This window comes from Vipera ursinii (assembly GCF_947247035.1).
Source record: "Vipera ursinii genome assembly, chromosome: 2".
NCBI classification, from domain to species: domain Eukaryota; kingdom Metazoa; phylum Chordata; class Lepidosauria; order Squamata; family Viperidae; genus Vipera; species Vipera ursinii.
In genome coordinates, this window is record NC_139513.1 from 57,656,060 (window position 1) to 57,670,910 (window position 14,851).

Genomic DNA, 14,851 nt, shown 5'->3' on the forward strand with positions numbered 1-14,851 from the left:
GGAGGTTTGGGCGCCTCCCCAAACCTCCCCAAACCTCGGCAGGTCTCCGTTCCTCCGCGCAGACCTGCCGACCTTTGGGGAGGTTTGGGCGCCTCCCCAAACGTCCCCAAACCTCGGCAGGTCTCCGTTCCTGTTTGGGGAGCTTTGGGCGCCTCCCCAAACCTCCCCAAACCTCGGCAGGTCTCCGTTCCTCCGCGCAGACCTGCCGACCTTTGGGGAGGTTTGGGCGCCTCCCAAAACGTCCCCAAACCTCGGCAGGTCTCCGTTCCTGTTTGGGGAGGTTTGGGCGCCTCCCCAAACGTCCCCAAACCTCGGCAGGTCTCCGTTCCTCCGCGTAGACCTGCCGACCTTTGGGGAGGTTTGGGCGCCTCCCCAAACGTCCCCAAACCTCGGCAGGTCTCCGTTCCTGTTTGGGGAGGTTTGGGCGCCTCCCCAAACGTCCCCAAACCTCGGCAGGTCTCCGTTCCTCCGCGCAGACCTGCCGACCTTTGGGGAGGTTTGGGCGCCTCCCCAAACGTCCCCAAACCTCGGCAGGTCTCCGTTCCTGTTTGGGGAGGTTTGGGCGCCTCCCCAAACCTCCCCAAACCTCGGCAGGTCTCCGTTCCTCCGCGCAGACCTGCCGAGGTTTGGGGAGGTTTGGGGAGGCGCCCAAACCTCCCCAAAGGTCGGCAGGAAGAACGGAGACCTGCCGAGGTTTGGGGAGGTTTGGGGAGGCGCCCAAACCTCCCCAAAGGTCGGCAGGTCTGCGCGGAGGAACGGAGACCTGCCGAGGTTTGGGGAGGTTTGGGGAGGCGCCCAAACCTCCCCAAACAGGAACGGAGACCTGCCGAGGTTTGGGGAGGTTTGGGGAGGCGCCCAAACCTCCCCAAACGTCGGCAGGTCTGCGCGGAGGAACGGAGACCTGCCGAGGTTTGGGGAGGTTTGGGGAGGCGCCCAAAGCTCCCCAAACAGGAACGGAGACCTGCCGAGGTTTGGGGACGTTTGGGGAGGCGCCCAAACCTCCCCAAAGGTCGGCAGGTCTGCACGGAGGAACGGAGACCTGCCGAGGTTTGGGGAGGTTTGGGGAGGCGCCCAAACCTCCCCAAACAGGAACGGAGACCTGCCGAGGTTTGGGGACGTTTGGGGAGGCGCCCAAACCTCCCCAAAGGTCGGCAGGTCTGCGCGGAGGAACGGAGACCTGCCGAGGTTTGGGGAGGTTTGGGGAGGCGCCCAAACCTCCCCAAACAGGAACGGAGACCTGCCGAGGTTTGGGGAGGTTTGGGGAGGCGCCCAAACCTCCCCAAACGTCGGCAGGTCTGCGCGGAGGAACGGAGACCTGCCGAGGTTTGGGGAGGTTTGGGGAGGCGCCCAAAGCTCCCCAAACAGGAACGGAGACCTGCCGAGGTTTGGGGACGTTTGGGGAGGCGCCCAAACCTCCCCAAAGGTCGGCAGGTCTGCACGGAGGAACGGAGACCTGCCGAGGTTTGGGGAGGTTTGGGGAGGCGCCCAAAGCTCCCCAAACAGGAACGGAGACCTGCCGAGGTTTGGGGACGTTTGGGGAGGCGCCCAAACCTCCCCAAAGGTCGGCAGGTCTGCGCGGAGGAACGGAGACCTGCCGAGGTTTGGGGTGGTTTGGGGAGGCGCCCAAACCTCCCCAAACAGGAACGGAGACCTGGGGAGGTTTGGGGAAGCGCCCAAACCTTCCCAAACGTCGGCAGGTCTGCGCGGAGGAACGGAGACCTGCCGAGGTTTGGGGAGGCGCCCAAACCTCCCCAAAGGTCGGCAGGAGGAACGGAGACCTGCCGAGGTTTGGGGAGGTTTGGGGAGGCGCCCAAACCTCCCCAAAGGTCGGCAGGAGGAACGGAGACCTGCCGAGGTTTGGGGAGGTTTGGGGAGGCGCCCAAACCTCCCCAAACGTCGGCAGGTCTGCGCGGAGGAACGGAGACCTGCCGAGGTTTGGGGAGGTTTGGGGAGGCGCCCAAACCTCCCCAAACAGGAACGGAGACCTGCCGAGGTTTGGGGAGGTTTGGGGAGGCGCCCAAACCTCCCCAAACGTCGGCAGGTCTGCGCGGAGGAACGGAGACCTGCCGAGGTTTGGGGAGGTTTGGGGAGGCGCCCAAAGCTCCCCAAACAGGAACGGAGACCTGCCGAGGTTTGGGGACGTTTGGGGAGGCGCCCAAACCTCCCCAAAGGTCGGCAGGTCTGCACGGAGGAACGGAGACCTGCCGAGGTTTGGGGAGGTTTGGGGAGGCGCCCAAACCTCCCCAAACAGGAACGGAGACCTGCCGAGGTTTGGGGACGTTTGGGGAGGCGCCCAAACCTCCCCAAAGGTCGGCAGGTCTGCGCGGAGGAACGGAGACCTGCCGAGGTTTGGGGAGGTTTGGGGAGGCGCCCAAACCTCCCCAAACAGGAACGGAGACCTGCCGAGGTTTGGGGAGGTTTGGGGAGGCGCCCAAACCTCCCCAAACGTCGGCAGGTCTGCGCGGAGGAACGGAGACCTGCCGAGGTTTGGGGAGGTTTGGGGAGGCGCCCAAAGCTCCCCAAACAGGAACGGAGACCTGCCGAGGTTTGGGGACGTTTGGGGAGGCGCCCAAACCTCCCCAAAGGTCGGCAGGTCTGCACGGAGGAACGGAGACCTGCCGAGGTTTGGGGAGGTTTGGGGAGGCGCCCAAAGCTCCCCAAACAGGAACGGAGACCTGCCGAGGTTTGGGGACGTTTGGGGAGGCGCCCAAACCTCCCCAAAGGTCGGCAGGTCTGCGCGGAGGAACGGAGACCTGCCGAGGTTTGGGGTGGTTTGGGGAGGCGCCCAAACCTCCCCAAACAGGAACGGAGACCTGGGGAGGTTTGGGGAAGCGCCCAAACCTTCCCAAAGGTCGGCAGGTCTGCGCGGAGGAACGGAGACCTGCCGAGGTTTGGGGAGGCGCCCAAACCTCCCCAAAGGTCGGCAGGAGGAACGGAGACCTGCCGAGGTTTGGGGAGGTTTGGGGAGGCGCCCAAACCTCCCCAAAGGTCGGCAGGAGGAACGGAGACCTGCCGAGGTTTGGGGAGGTTTGGGGAGGCGCCCAAACCTCCCCAAACGTCGGCAGGTCTGCGCGGAGGAACGGAGACCTGCCGAGGTTTGGGGAGGCGCCCAAACCTCCCCAAACGTCGGCAAGTCTCCGTTCCTCCGCGCCCTGCCTGCCTGCTTCTTTCCGCTGCGGAAAGAAGCAGGCAGGCAAGGCGCGGAGTTTGGGGAGGTGCGTGCGCACCTCCCCAAACCTCCCCAAACTTCGGCAGGTCTCGGACGGCGGTGGCTTGGGAGAGGTGCGGGCGATCCCGGAAGCACCAAAGCCTCGGCCGCGCACAAGTCCTCGGTAAGTTTTTTTTGTTGACTGGAGTATAAGCCGAAGTGGAATTTTTCAGCCCAAAAAGTGGGCTGAAAAATTCGGCTTATACTCAAGTATATACGGTATATTATATTATATTATATTATATTATATTATATTATATTATATTATATTATATTATATTATATTATTATATCATATCATATATGATGATATGCTATGTTGTGCTATGGTATGCTAATATAGGTGGCAAATCAATTTAAAAAGTAATAAATAATGATGATGATGATGAAGGGACCTTGGAGGTCTTCTAGTCCAACCCCATGCTCAGGCAGGAAACTCTATATCATTTCAGACAAATGGTTGTCCAGTCTCTTCCCAAAAACTTCCAGTGTTGGAGCATTCACAACCTCTGGAGTCAGGTCGTTCCACTGATTAATTGTTCTAATTGTCAGGAAATTTCTCCTTAGTTCTAGGTTGCTTCTCTCTTTGATTAGTTTCCATCCATAGCATGATTCCCTCTTCTTTGTGGCAGCTCCTGAGATATTAGAACACTGCTATCATATCACCCCTAGTCCTCCTCTTCATTAAACTAGACATACCCAATTCCAGCAACCGTTCCTTATATGTTTTAGCTTCCAGTCTCCTAATCATCTTTGTTGCTCTTCTGTGTACTCTTTCTAGAGTCTCAACATCTTCTTTTACATCGTGGTGACCAAAACTGGATGCAGTATTCCAAGTGTGGCCTTACCGAGGCATTGTAAAGTGGTATTAACACTTCATGTGATCTTGATTCTATCTCTCTGTTAATGCATCCTAGCACTGTATTGACTTTTTTGGTAGCTGCAGCATACTGCTGGCTCATATTTAAGTGATTGTCTACTAGGACTCCGAGATCCCTCTCATAGTTACTACTATCGAGCAAGGTGCCACCTATACTATACATGTGCATTTGATTTTTCTTGCCTCCTTTTTTCACCACTGAATTTCATTTTGTTAGATAGCACCCAATGTTCAAGTCTGTCAAGATCCTTCTGTATTTTAAGCCGATCTTCTGGAGTGCTGGCTATTTCTGTCAGTTTGGTGTCGTCTGCAAATTTGATGTTCCCTATCTATCCTCTCATCCAAATCATTGTTGAAGATTTATTTATATATATGTATAGACACATACACAGATGATAGATAGATAGATAGATAGATAGATAGATAGATAGATAGATAGATAGATAGATAGATAGATAGATAGATTGATAGATAGATAGTCAACAAAACAGCATGAAGTTGATCTAATCTAGAGGGAATCTTTATCACTTTTCCTGCTGAACAATGCTTGAAGAACAGCATTTTGCATCATCTAATATGTGCATTATTTTTTACCAGTGCCTTACACTAACACTTTTTGGAAGAATTACCTGAACAGGTGAACAAGAATAGAGCATTTAACCGTTTCCACAGGAAAAAAAAACATATTTAACCTGTTTTCAATGAGAAGAGACAATATAATGTTGCATGACAAACATTTTAGAAAGGGAGTATCCAACAGCTTAGAAAGATTTGATCCCATCCTGGGAAATTATTTAACATCTGACTGCACTTGTAATCCAGGCAGAAGAATTAGAATGGAACAATTACCATCTGCCTGAGAAAAATTCAGTAGAATCCATGATCATTAATATTCAACAGATTTATCCTGAAAAAGCAGGCATTTTCAAGCCATCTTTCTTCCCTCCTTCCTTTTCTTTTTAAATCAAATAATCTCTCAGCTGGAAAATTCTTTGTTCTCAAAACCACACTAATTTAATTCTGCCCACTAATACTATTCTGACAGTTTCTATTTTATGTTACACACATAAAAATAAAATGCTTGCAAAAGAAAGAAAAAGCAAGGTAATTGTAAATGTGGAAGTAAATTTTCAATTTAAATGAAGCAAAAAAAAATCAGGATCTCATTCATATTAGGGTAGTTTGGAACAGTATTTATTCTAAATAAATATGTTCTGAATCATTCTAAATGGTTAAGTAAAATTCTGGAACTACATGCAATGAAGCTGATAAAATTGCACTTGGAGCAGAAAATTGTTGGCATCTTGAGAGAAGCGAAGCATGTTTCCTATCAGGCAAAGTCCTTTTAGATTCACATTTTCTATAAGAGTACACTCTTTAGGACTGTACCATCTTTGCTGCCTCTGCTCAGTCCCACACTTGTTCCCTTCCATCTTTAGACATAGAGGAAACATTTGGGGTTGAAGGATGCGCGTGAGGGAGGAGAGATACAGCTGGAGCAGGAAGCAAGTTAGCCACCATGATACAAAAATGATGCTGAGGCCCTAGAAAGAGTGCAGAGAAGAGCAACAAAGATGATGAAGGGTCTGGATGCTAAATTGTAGAATGAAGAGCTAAGGGAACTAGGTATTTTTAGTCTAAGGAAGACACAGTGACATGATAGCCATCTTCCAATACTTGAAATGACTTTTGTGAGAAGAGGGGGTCGATTTATTTTCCAAAGCATTTGAGGAGCATGGATGGAAGTCAGGGCGAGACCCAAACTGGAATTAAGGAGAAATTTCCTAACAGTGAGAATCAACATACCTCCCAGAGTCACAGATGCTCCATCCCTGGAGATTCTCAAGAAAAGATTGGACAACCATCTGTCTATAATGGAATAAGGACTGCTGCCTTGGACAGGGGGGTTGGACTAGAAGACCTCCAAGGTCCCTTCCAGCCAGATGATTCTATTTCTATATTTGCCTCAGTAAATTGTCTCTTTTGATCATCACTATGTATATTTCTATGCTATACAGAACTAAAATGATTCATTAAAATAGTTACTAATGTATTTATTTAAATAGTCATGTTAAGTAAAATTCTTTATACCCTCCTCAGAAATAAGACCAATGGATAACCATAATGCTGATAGGTATAGTTAGCAATGGTGTTCTCTGAAAGAATTATGAACTTATTTTCTTGTTTTTACCTAATCAGGTTCATAATATCTTATTGATGCAAAATTGCAACTCTTGTCAAGCCATGTTTCACTACATTTTTGGATTTCTGCCTTTTGAAATTATCAGCACTTGATTGATCATGGAACCTGCCCTTGCGGGGAAAATTCTAGGAAGGAAAATACTTGTTGCTTACATTTTATTCCATTGTCTTTGAGAACCTGAACTTTCATCACCAAAGATTAATAGTTCTTCAACTGCACTGAGATAACTAATTGTTTCTTCTTTTATTCCAATGCTAATACTTCAATCTACCTCCTACTGTCTGGCTGGCAGGATGATGAGGAAGGCATATGGGCATAACCGGTTCCTATAAACCAAAGTTCCAGTTTTGTTTTGAAAGGTGAGATACTATTTTAATTCATATTTGGATGCAATGCTTAATTATTGTAATTTCTTATTGCAGTAATGGGTACCTCTTGTGAATGAGAAACAAGAAAGCTTAGATAGTCAGTCTTTCCCATTGTAATATATACTATATGATTCTAGAGGGATGAAAAATATTATGGTGATGTTCAGTTACATGGAAGCACCCACCTGGCCTTGATTGAGCTAAAAGCTAGACAGGATTGGATAGGGTTAATACTTAGATAAGAGACCACCAGAAAGTTCTGGGGCTAAAAGTAGGCAACTGCAAAATATTTCCATATTGTTGGCAAGAAAGCCACATGATTACATTTAGTTCTGATCCTAACCATGAATACAAGAGTCAATCAAAAGTCAACCTTGACTCAAGAAGTGTTTTGAGAAATGGTCTACAAGGCTAGGATGAAGAATGTGGGGTTAGTCTATGTTGGGGTATAACTACTATTCTTTTCCGTTCATCAGATACAAAATTTCTACTTAGGTCTTTATGTGTAATGGTGCGTTCAGGATATACTGTATTCCAGTATTTTAATTTTGTTATGCATAAAAAATGCCAGGTGGTTCTAAAAAAATGGATGGATGGGTATAATTAAATAAAATAATCAAAACCATCATGTTGTATTGTCATGTTCTTCCAAATAAATTTCAAGACTTGCTTACTTATGATATTTTCCAGTTAGTTTTCCTTGACTTTCATTTAATCATACCAATTACATTATTGATTCATTCATTAATTTCATCAAGTCAGTTACTTATTTTTGGGCTAATGGCAAATACGAAGTAATATAGAAAGTGAAATAACAATGATAATGATGATGTTGAATCAATGTTGTTGCAGGAAATGGTCTAAATCACATAAAATAGACTGAAAAGTATTATTTGAAGGAAAACATGAAATAGAAAAACACTGGGAATATTTGTGTATAAAAACTTGACTCAGAACTTTTATGCAGCCAGAAAGCAAATTTATTTCTGGTACAGCCACAATAGTGTTTCATCAAAAATGATTATTCAATAATTATCAAGATTTGTATTATCACACCCACTTTATATATAATTAAATTGTGATTATTTTCCACATCCCTTCCCAAACAATGCATTTCAAAAGAGACATACTTTGTTCATGTAACTTTCTACTAAAGATTCAGAATTTGTTTTTATATCACACTATTGATAATGATAAAACTCTTCTTTATCAAGGATTATATCATATTATTAAGAATTTTTTTTCTATACTGCAGTTGTATGTACGTTGTGTACGATAACATATATTTGCTTTTTTTTTAATCTGCTGAGTATTTAAAGTAGCTAACCAATCTTAAAAAGGGAAACTCAATATATATATTTGAAAAGCATGAATTAAAATTAATACTACAAATAATACTGAAGGAATTTAACAATTAAGATGTGCACATAGATATTTTCAAATTAAGAGAGAGAGGATCAGTATTCATCTCTGCATGCACATACAGAAACACGTTTTAATTTTGATTACCTTTTAGCAGATTTAGGCAAAACTACCAGTAGGCTTTCCAATATAATTTATACCACATTGTTTATTCCAGAACCATTCTCCTCCTCCTCCTCCTCCTCCTCTTCCTCCTCCTTTCACCATTCCTTTTCCAGTTCTTCTGAAATCTACATCAAAATGTATTTTCCCCAACCAACTAAAAATATAAGACATTTTTCATTTGCGCCAGGACATTTGCAGTTTGCAGAATTGACTTATTTTCCACTCAGAACATAGGTTAATGTGCATTTATTGCTAAAGTATAAATTAAATAGCATATGTCCTCAAAGTTATTTTTATTAATTTTGGGCAGGGTCCCTGCTATCTGTAGTTGATTATATGCCATGACTGTATATAAATATATGTTAGTGCCATTGTTCGTATTTCAAGTGAAATCAATATTTTAAGACTTGACTTTAAATGTAATACAGACTTTAAATTTGCATTTGCCTTATCTCAGTGTGGCTGATATTGGATTAATTTTAATCATATATTTTAGATCACAGCTGTCAAACTTGCCACGGCATGTGACGTGTCATGAGGTATTGTGACTTTTTTCTCATTGCTGGAGCTGGGGTGGGCGCGGCCTCCGCATGATGCAAGCGCCCTGCAGGCCAGCAGTGTGACAGCCCTGGTTTAGATCAATGGATTTTTTCCCCCTCATTTTACTATACAATGACTTAAAACATAAAATAGAATGCAGGTAGCCCTTGACTTATGCCCCAAAATTTTGTTGCTAAGCAAGACATTTGTTAAGTGAATGTTGCCCCATTTTATGACTTTTCTTGCCATAATTGTTAAGTGAATTACTGCAGCTGTTAAGTTTGTAACATGGTTGTTAAGTGGACCTGGCTTCGACATTGGCTTTGCTTGTCAGAAGGTCATAAAAGGTGATCACATGACCTCAGAATACCGCAACTATCATTAATATGAGTCAGTTGCCAAGCATCTGAATTTTGATCATGTGACCATGAGGATGCTATAATGGTCGTAAGTGTGACAAATGGTCATATGTCACTTTTTTCAGTGTTGCTCTAACTTTGAACAGTCACTAAATGTAGTGTTGTAAGTTGAGGACTAAAGGCTAAAGGTACAGAAATGTGGCTTCCACAGAAATGACCCCAATGTAATTGTTGTCACTCTTCATTTTATTTTAACTTTTATGTTAATTAGGTTTGTTTTTCATTTAGTGCTTTGATTTATTCAATTCCCAGGAAACTGTGATTGTTGAATAGTCTCTAGATGATAGATTGATAGACAGACAGACAAAGAAATTCAGTTTTAGTCAGTTTTTAAATATAAGCCTTTAAATATTTTTATATAGGGAAATTTTTCTAATAGTAGTCATAAAATGTTGATTGACTGGACACTAAGGTATAATGCTACAAGAAATGTCTCATGAGATATGAACTGAATCTTATTTTATGAAAGCGAAAGCTGGCATGACAGAGTGATCGTTGCATGTGATATGTATCTCTGTTCAAATATTTCCCCAAGCTAATGAATAAGAACCTACAGCAGTATTTTTTTATCAGAAACATACACCAAAGGCAGCCAAAAATCCAACTTTCAAGTGTTTCCCAAAAGTGTTTGTCTGCAGCATTCAGTTCTGTTTCTGACATAGCATGGGATTTATTTATTTTTTTGCACAGACTATTTCTATAACTAACTTTACTTTTACTTTTTCAGATCCGCCCTCAAAGAACCCTCAAAATAATTATTAACTTTGTCCAAGGCCAAGGAGCAAATTGAGTTTTGACACAAACCCATTGCTGAGGTAGTAGGGGAAGATGATAGCTAGATGATAAATGATAGATAAACAGATTGTTAAAGAGATGATAGATAGATAGATAGATAGATAGATAGATAGATAGATAGATAGATAGATAGATAGATAGATAGGTAGATAGGTAGATAGGTAGATAGGTAGATAGGCAGGCAGGCAGAACTAGATAGAGCTAGATAGGCAGGCAGGCAGGTAGGCAGACAAACATAATGGCATTTTTCTGTTAAAGTTCAAAGAACAGGGCACTGTTTCTTTGAAGTAAATTTCTAATAGTGAATTTTGATGGAAACATAGGTATGCATCCACAAAGAGTGTGTGTGTGCGTGGGTGTGTTCCTTTCTGGATCTCATCCTATACTGACTATTAAATTGAACAGATGGTTTCAGCTTCTAAAATGTGGAATCTCTCAGAGGACTCATGAATATATTGGACATGATCTTCCACAGACTTCTCCAATCCAATGAATAGAACAAGTCTCTGAGAAACGAGTGTGTCTTGTGTATAATTAAATTCAGCTCATGTTATCTGAATGACAGAAGTTTTTTATCTGACTGCAGGGATAAGTTTACATTAAAAAGAGTAATGGGAAAGAAAGAAAAACAATAGATTTTCACTATTCCCCTACCTGCTCACATTACTGCATTAAATAATGGAACATTTACTTCTAAAATACAGTAATTTAACCTTCAAGAAAATGTAGCTCAAATAAGTTATACTTCTTTTTCACCCCAGATTGTGGCTGTACAGTGTTATGCAATAACACTTATCCATTTAGGTTTGCTGAAACATTTGGTTCTGAGTTCAGAAAGTTGAATATTGTACTAGTATATTGTGTAGATATTAATTAATTATTATTTAGGACAATATTTGAATCCAGCCATAGTTTAATAAATTATCCAACCATAGTTTAATAAATCAGGGTTGGGTTTGGGTTTTAACATAGGTTTTAACTATTGGGCATAATTATTTAATCTTTTTTAACTTTTGTATTTTGTATTTTGATATTTATTGCCCTGTACACCACCCTGAGTGCTTCGGGAGAAGGGCGGTATAAAAATTTAATAAATAAATAAATAATATAAAGTGTAGAATCTTATCATTTTCATTTTCATCTAGTTCAGAAAGCAATTTAAACCAAAGGGAAAGAAGCTGAAGTGGAATTGTTAAACTATTATTATAAAAATGGAATTTCCTTATAAAACAACACTTTCTTGATTCTTGCCTGTTTTTGCTTTATCACAAAACTCCAATAAGCCTTTTCTTCTTCAAATTTTCAATAAATTTTCCACATGCAAACCATATAGATCAGGGGTCTTCAAACTCGGCCCTTTTATCACTCATGGACTTCAACTCCCAGAATTCCTCAGCCAGCGTACCTGGCTGAGGAATTCTGGGAGTTGAAGTCCATGAGTCATAAAATGGCCGAGTTTGAAGACCCCTGATATAGATAATTATCTGTTCTTGATTCTTTAGTCTGGTCTAGATCCTGACCTCTTAAGTCCCTTTTAAAAAGAAGAAGGTTCATCTTGAGGGATACAAGAACGATATTGATGAATGCTGCAGATGATGACATATTCCTCAAACAACCTCTTTCCCAAGTCTGAATTCAATAAGAGTTAGATGAGAAGAGGAAAAAAAATCCATTATTTCTTGTTAGCTATTTTATAGTTGTTTCTTCTTCTTCTTCTTCTTCTTCTTCTTCTTCTTCTTCTTCTTCTTCTTCTTCTTCTTCTTCTTCTTCTTCTTCTCTAGATCAAACTTTAAATTGGCAGAATGAAGCCACCTTCTTGGCTTTGTCATTAGCCAAAAATAAGTCATTATTGGTACATATTCTGGTAGTAGCCAACATACCAGCAGATGGGCCAGGCTCTGTGTCACTATATATTCACACAGCATGTTGCTATCCTATAAGAGCCTCCACTTGAGCATATTGGTTTTACAATTAGGCACTCCAACTCTCAACCTATTCAGTGTCTTCCAAGTAGTATAAGGGAGATCAGATCCTTCATCCATATCCTTCTTTAATGTTATTCTTTGCTCAATGGTCTCCTTCCTCCATATTTTAATTCAATTTTGTTTTTGTATACCCCCAAGCAGTGATGGGATTCAGCCAGAACCAGTAGCTAATTTTTTGTTGCCCAAGCCCAGAACTGACTTCCGGAAGCGACATCCATACAGAGAACTGGTTGTTCACATATTTGAATCCCACCGCTGACCCCAAGAATGTTTGTTCTTGCTATAATGCTGTTCTGAGATCTGAGTCTGTGGGTTTGGGGCATATTTCTGTTCAAGTGATGTTGAAGATCATTCGCTTGCATAGTTCTTTTGGCATCTGCTGCTACTTCTCTCCTGATCTTAGTTGGGGCAATGCCAGCGAGAGAACAAACTTTCACAATTGGTGCAGGTTTGAGACAACCTGTCACTAAGCATATGCTTCATTGATGGCAATATCAATTTGTTTCATGTTTGCAGATGTGCCCCAATAGAGCAGCATACTCTGCTGCAGAGATGCTGAAGACCAAAGCTGATGTATGCAACATAGATGGTTGAGCTCCCCATGTGACATTTACCAGTTTCCTGATAATTTTGTTTCTTGAGCTGACTTTAGCCTTGATGTTCAGACAACGCTGTTTAAAAGAGACCATCCTATCGAGTGTCATGCTGAGATACTTTGGTTTTGGACCATGCTGTAGTTGGTTCCCTTGCCACGTAACATCTAACTATTGCATTTCAATTTGGAGGTGAAAAGCACTCACTTGAGTCTTGTTTAGGCTGAGCTTTAAATGGTTGATGGTGTAATAACATCCTAGTTCAAGGGTCTTCAAACTTGGCCCTTTTATGACTTGTGGACTTCAAGTCATAAAAGGGCCAAGTTTGAAGACCCCTGTCCTAGTTCTTCAAGTATCTTTTCAAAAAGATATGAGAGGGTGTATAAATTGTTAAAGCAACTGTATTTTCCCAGATTTGTCCAGCTGTTTATCGAAACTGTGGCTGGTTCTGTCTCCATGCCCATGTGGTTTCTGACACATTGTAAAATCAATTTGGAAAAAGACAGGGCTGTTTTGACAATTGAAAAAGATGTGCTTTGATACCATCCTTTCCAGGGATTTTCACAATCTTAGTATGTATCAAACAGGACCAAATTGGCATGTGAAAATTATCTTTTAAATAATTTCCTCAGATTTTAAGGTAAATGGAAATTCTAGTTAGTTTAAATCCAGATGTGCTTCTATGTTTGAACTGAAAGGGGAATTTCCCCTCCTTAGCAATGCAGTTCTCTATAAGGGTAATAGCAATCATTATTTTTTATGGGATAAGTTGAAAAGTAGCACTTGAGAGGACTGGGGGATTGGGGCTAAACTTGATTTCTAACTTAGATATTTGAGTTATTAAGAATCAGACTTTGCTTCATACCCAGATGAATTATGTCATTTTTTCCCCATTAATTAGAACTCAGTAGTAACCTACAACATCTTCTACTATCTTCTAGTTATGGTTGTAATGTTGCAAAGCTTATCCTTCTTAATGTTACATTAGCACAACAATAACTGAATTGTTTTGAAAGGTGCAGGTATCCTGCCTCCAATTGGATTTAGAAAATAAATCCTGTGAAAATGAATGTGCTTTCCATAAAAGTGCTACTTTCAATGGACTTAAATTGTAGCTGCTCACTGTGGCTGATGCTGAGTACAATTGTTTTTCCCCACTTAATGAATCTCTGGGGAATGCCTCCTGGATAACTAATTGTTTGGTTGTTCATTAAACTTCTACACTGCCCATCTCACCTAAGTGACTTTGGGTGATTTACAGCAAAATGTAATGGTGCAGGGGAGTTTTTAAAGCAGCCTCTGCAACTCCATTTCACCCCAATATTAACAACATTGAGATAATTTGGCTGGCTAACATTACAGTAGACGACAGGAAGGCCTGGAGGAACGTTATCCATGGGGTCGCGATGGGTTGACACCACTTCGCAACTAACAACAACAAACATTACAGTTACTCTGATTCGCTTTACGTAGAGGGTATGTAACTGTTGCTAATAGGGGTGGAGAATTAGAGTCACAGAGTGAACTGTCAACTTGCCATTCACACATGTCACATTTCAGGAGACTTTTAATCCTTTCCACATTCGCCAGTTACTTCTAAGTTTGTTTTGGTACATATCTGTAATTTTGTATTGTTTTGGCCATTTGCAGTACAGAGAACTAATTCTGGGAAGCACTTTGGATATTGTGTTTACTGTGTGCAGCATGCATGTTTGTCAAAAATGTAAAACAGGTTGCAAATATTCTTACTATTTTTCTTCTCTTGTAAGAACTGCCTCTTTTTAATTGTTTGAAGGTTAAAAGGTCAAAATTAACGGGGTTAAATTCTAAGCTCAGCTATGCATATACTCTTTTGCCCATGTTATTTATTTCCTTATTTTGATATCCAGCTAAGGAAAATAGCAGCGTGGGGAGATCTCCAGCTATGTTGTGAATCTCCGGACGTGTTGGAATTAAGTGCTGCATTTGGTGTTTCTTGTTTTGCTTTGTTTTTCATTCACCTTGAACTCTGATGTGATTACATGTCTCAGAACAATGTTCTTTACAAACTCCTGCCATGAAAATCTTTGTGATTTCAAAGGGTGTTTCCCATTTGCCATATGTTGTTTGCTGCTGGCACATACGCTGCACAAATGCTGTTTCGGAGGTGACTGGTTTTGCTTTTGAAGTAGAGTACAATGTTTAAAGCTGCATGTAGACTATACATCTGAAGGAGCTGTTTGGATAAGGAGGATACATTTTATAATGCTTCCACCAGTTTGGCCTCTTAAATTATATGGTGTGGCGTATTCAGTTTGGAATGGCGTTTTGAGATGTAATCCATTTGAGTTTTG

General features: G+C 42.2%; 1 protein-coding gene across 1 annotated transcript in view; it reads left to right on the forward strand.

The window, feature by feature from the left end:
* Positions 1-14,851, forward strand: part of ERC2 (ELKS/RAB6-interacting/CAST family member 2) — a gene marked incomplete at its 5' end in the record, with an annotated part of 568,754 nt that overhangs the window by 488,195 nt on the left and 65,708 nt on the right. Inside the window, one exon of the mRNA XM_083352921.1 lies at positions 6,584-6,650. Coding sequence (XP_083209047.1) covers positions 6,584-6,610 — 27 coding nt within the window. The 3' untranslated portion in view covers positions 6,611-6,650. The remainder of the gene's footprint in view (positions 1-6,583; positions 6,651-14,851) is intronic.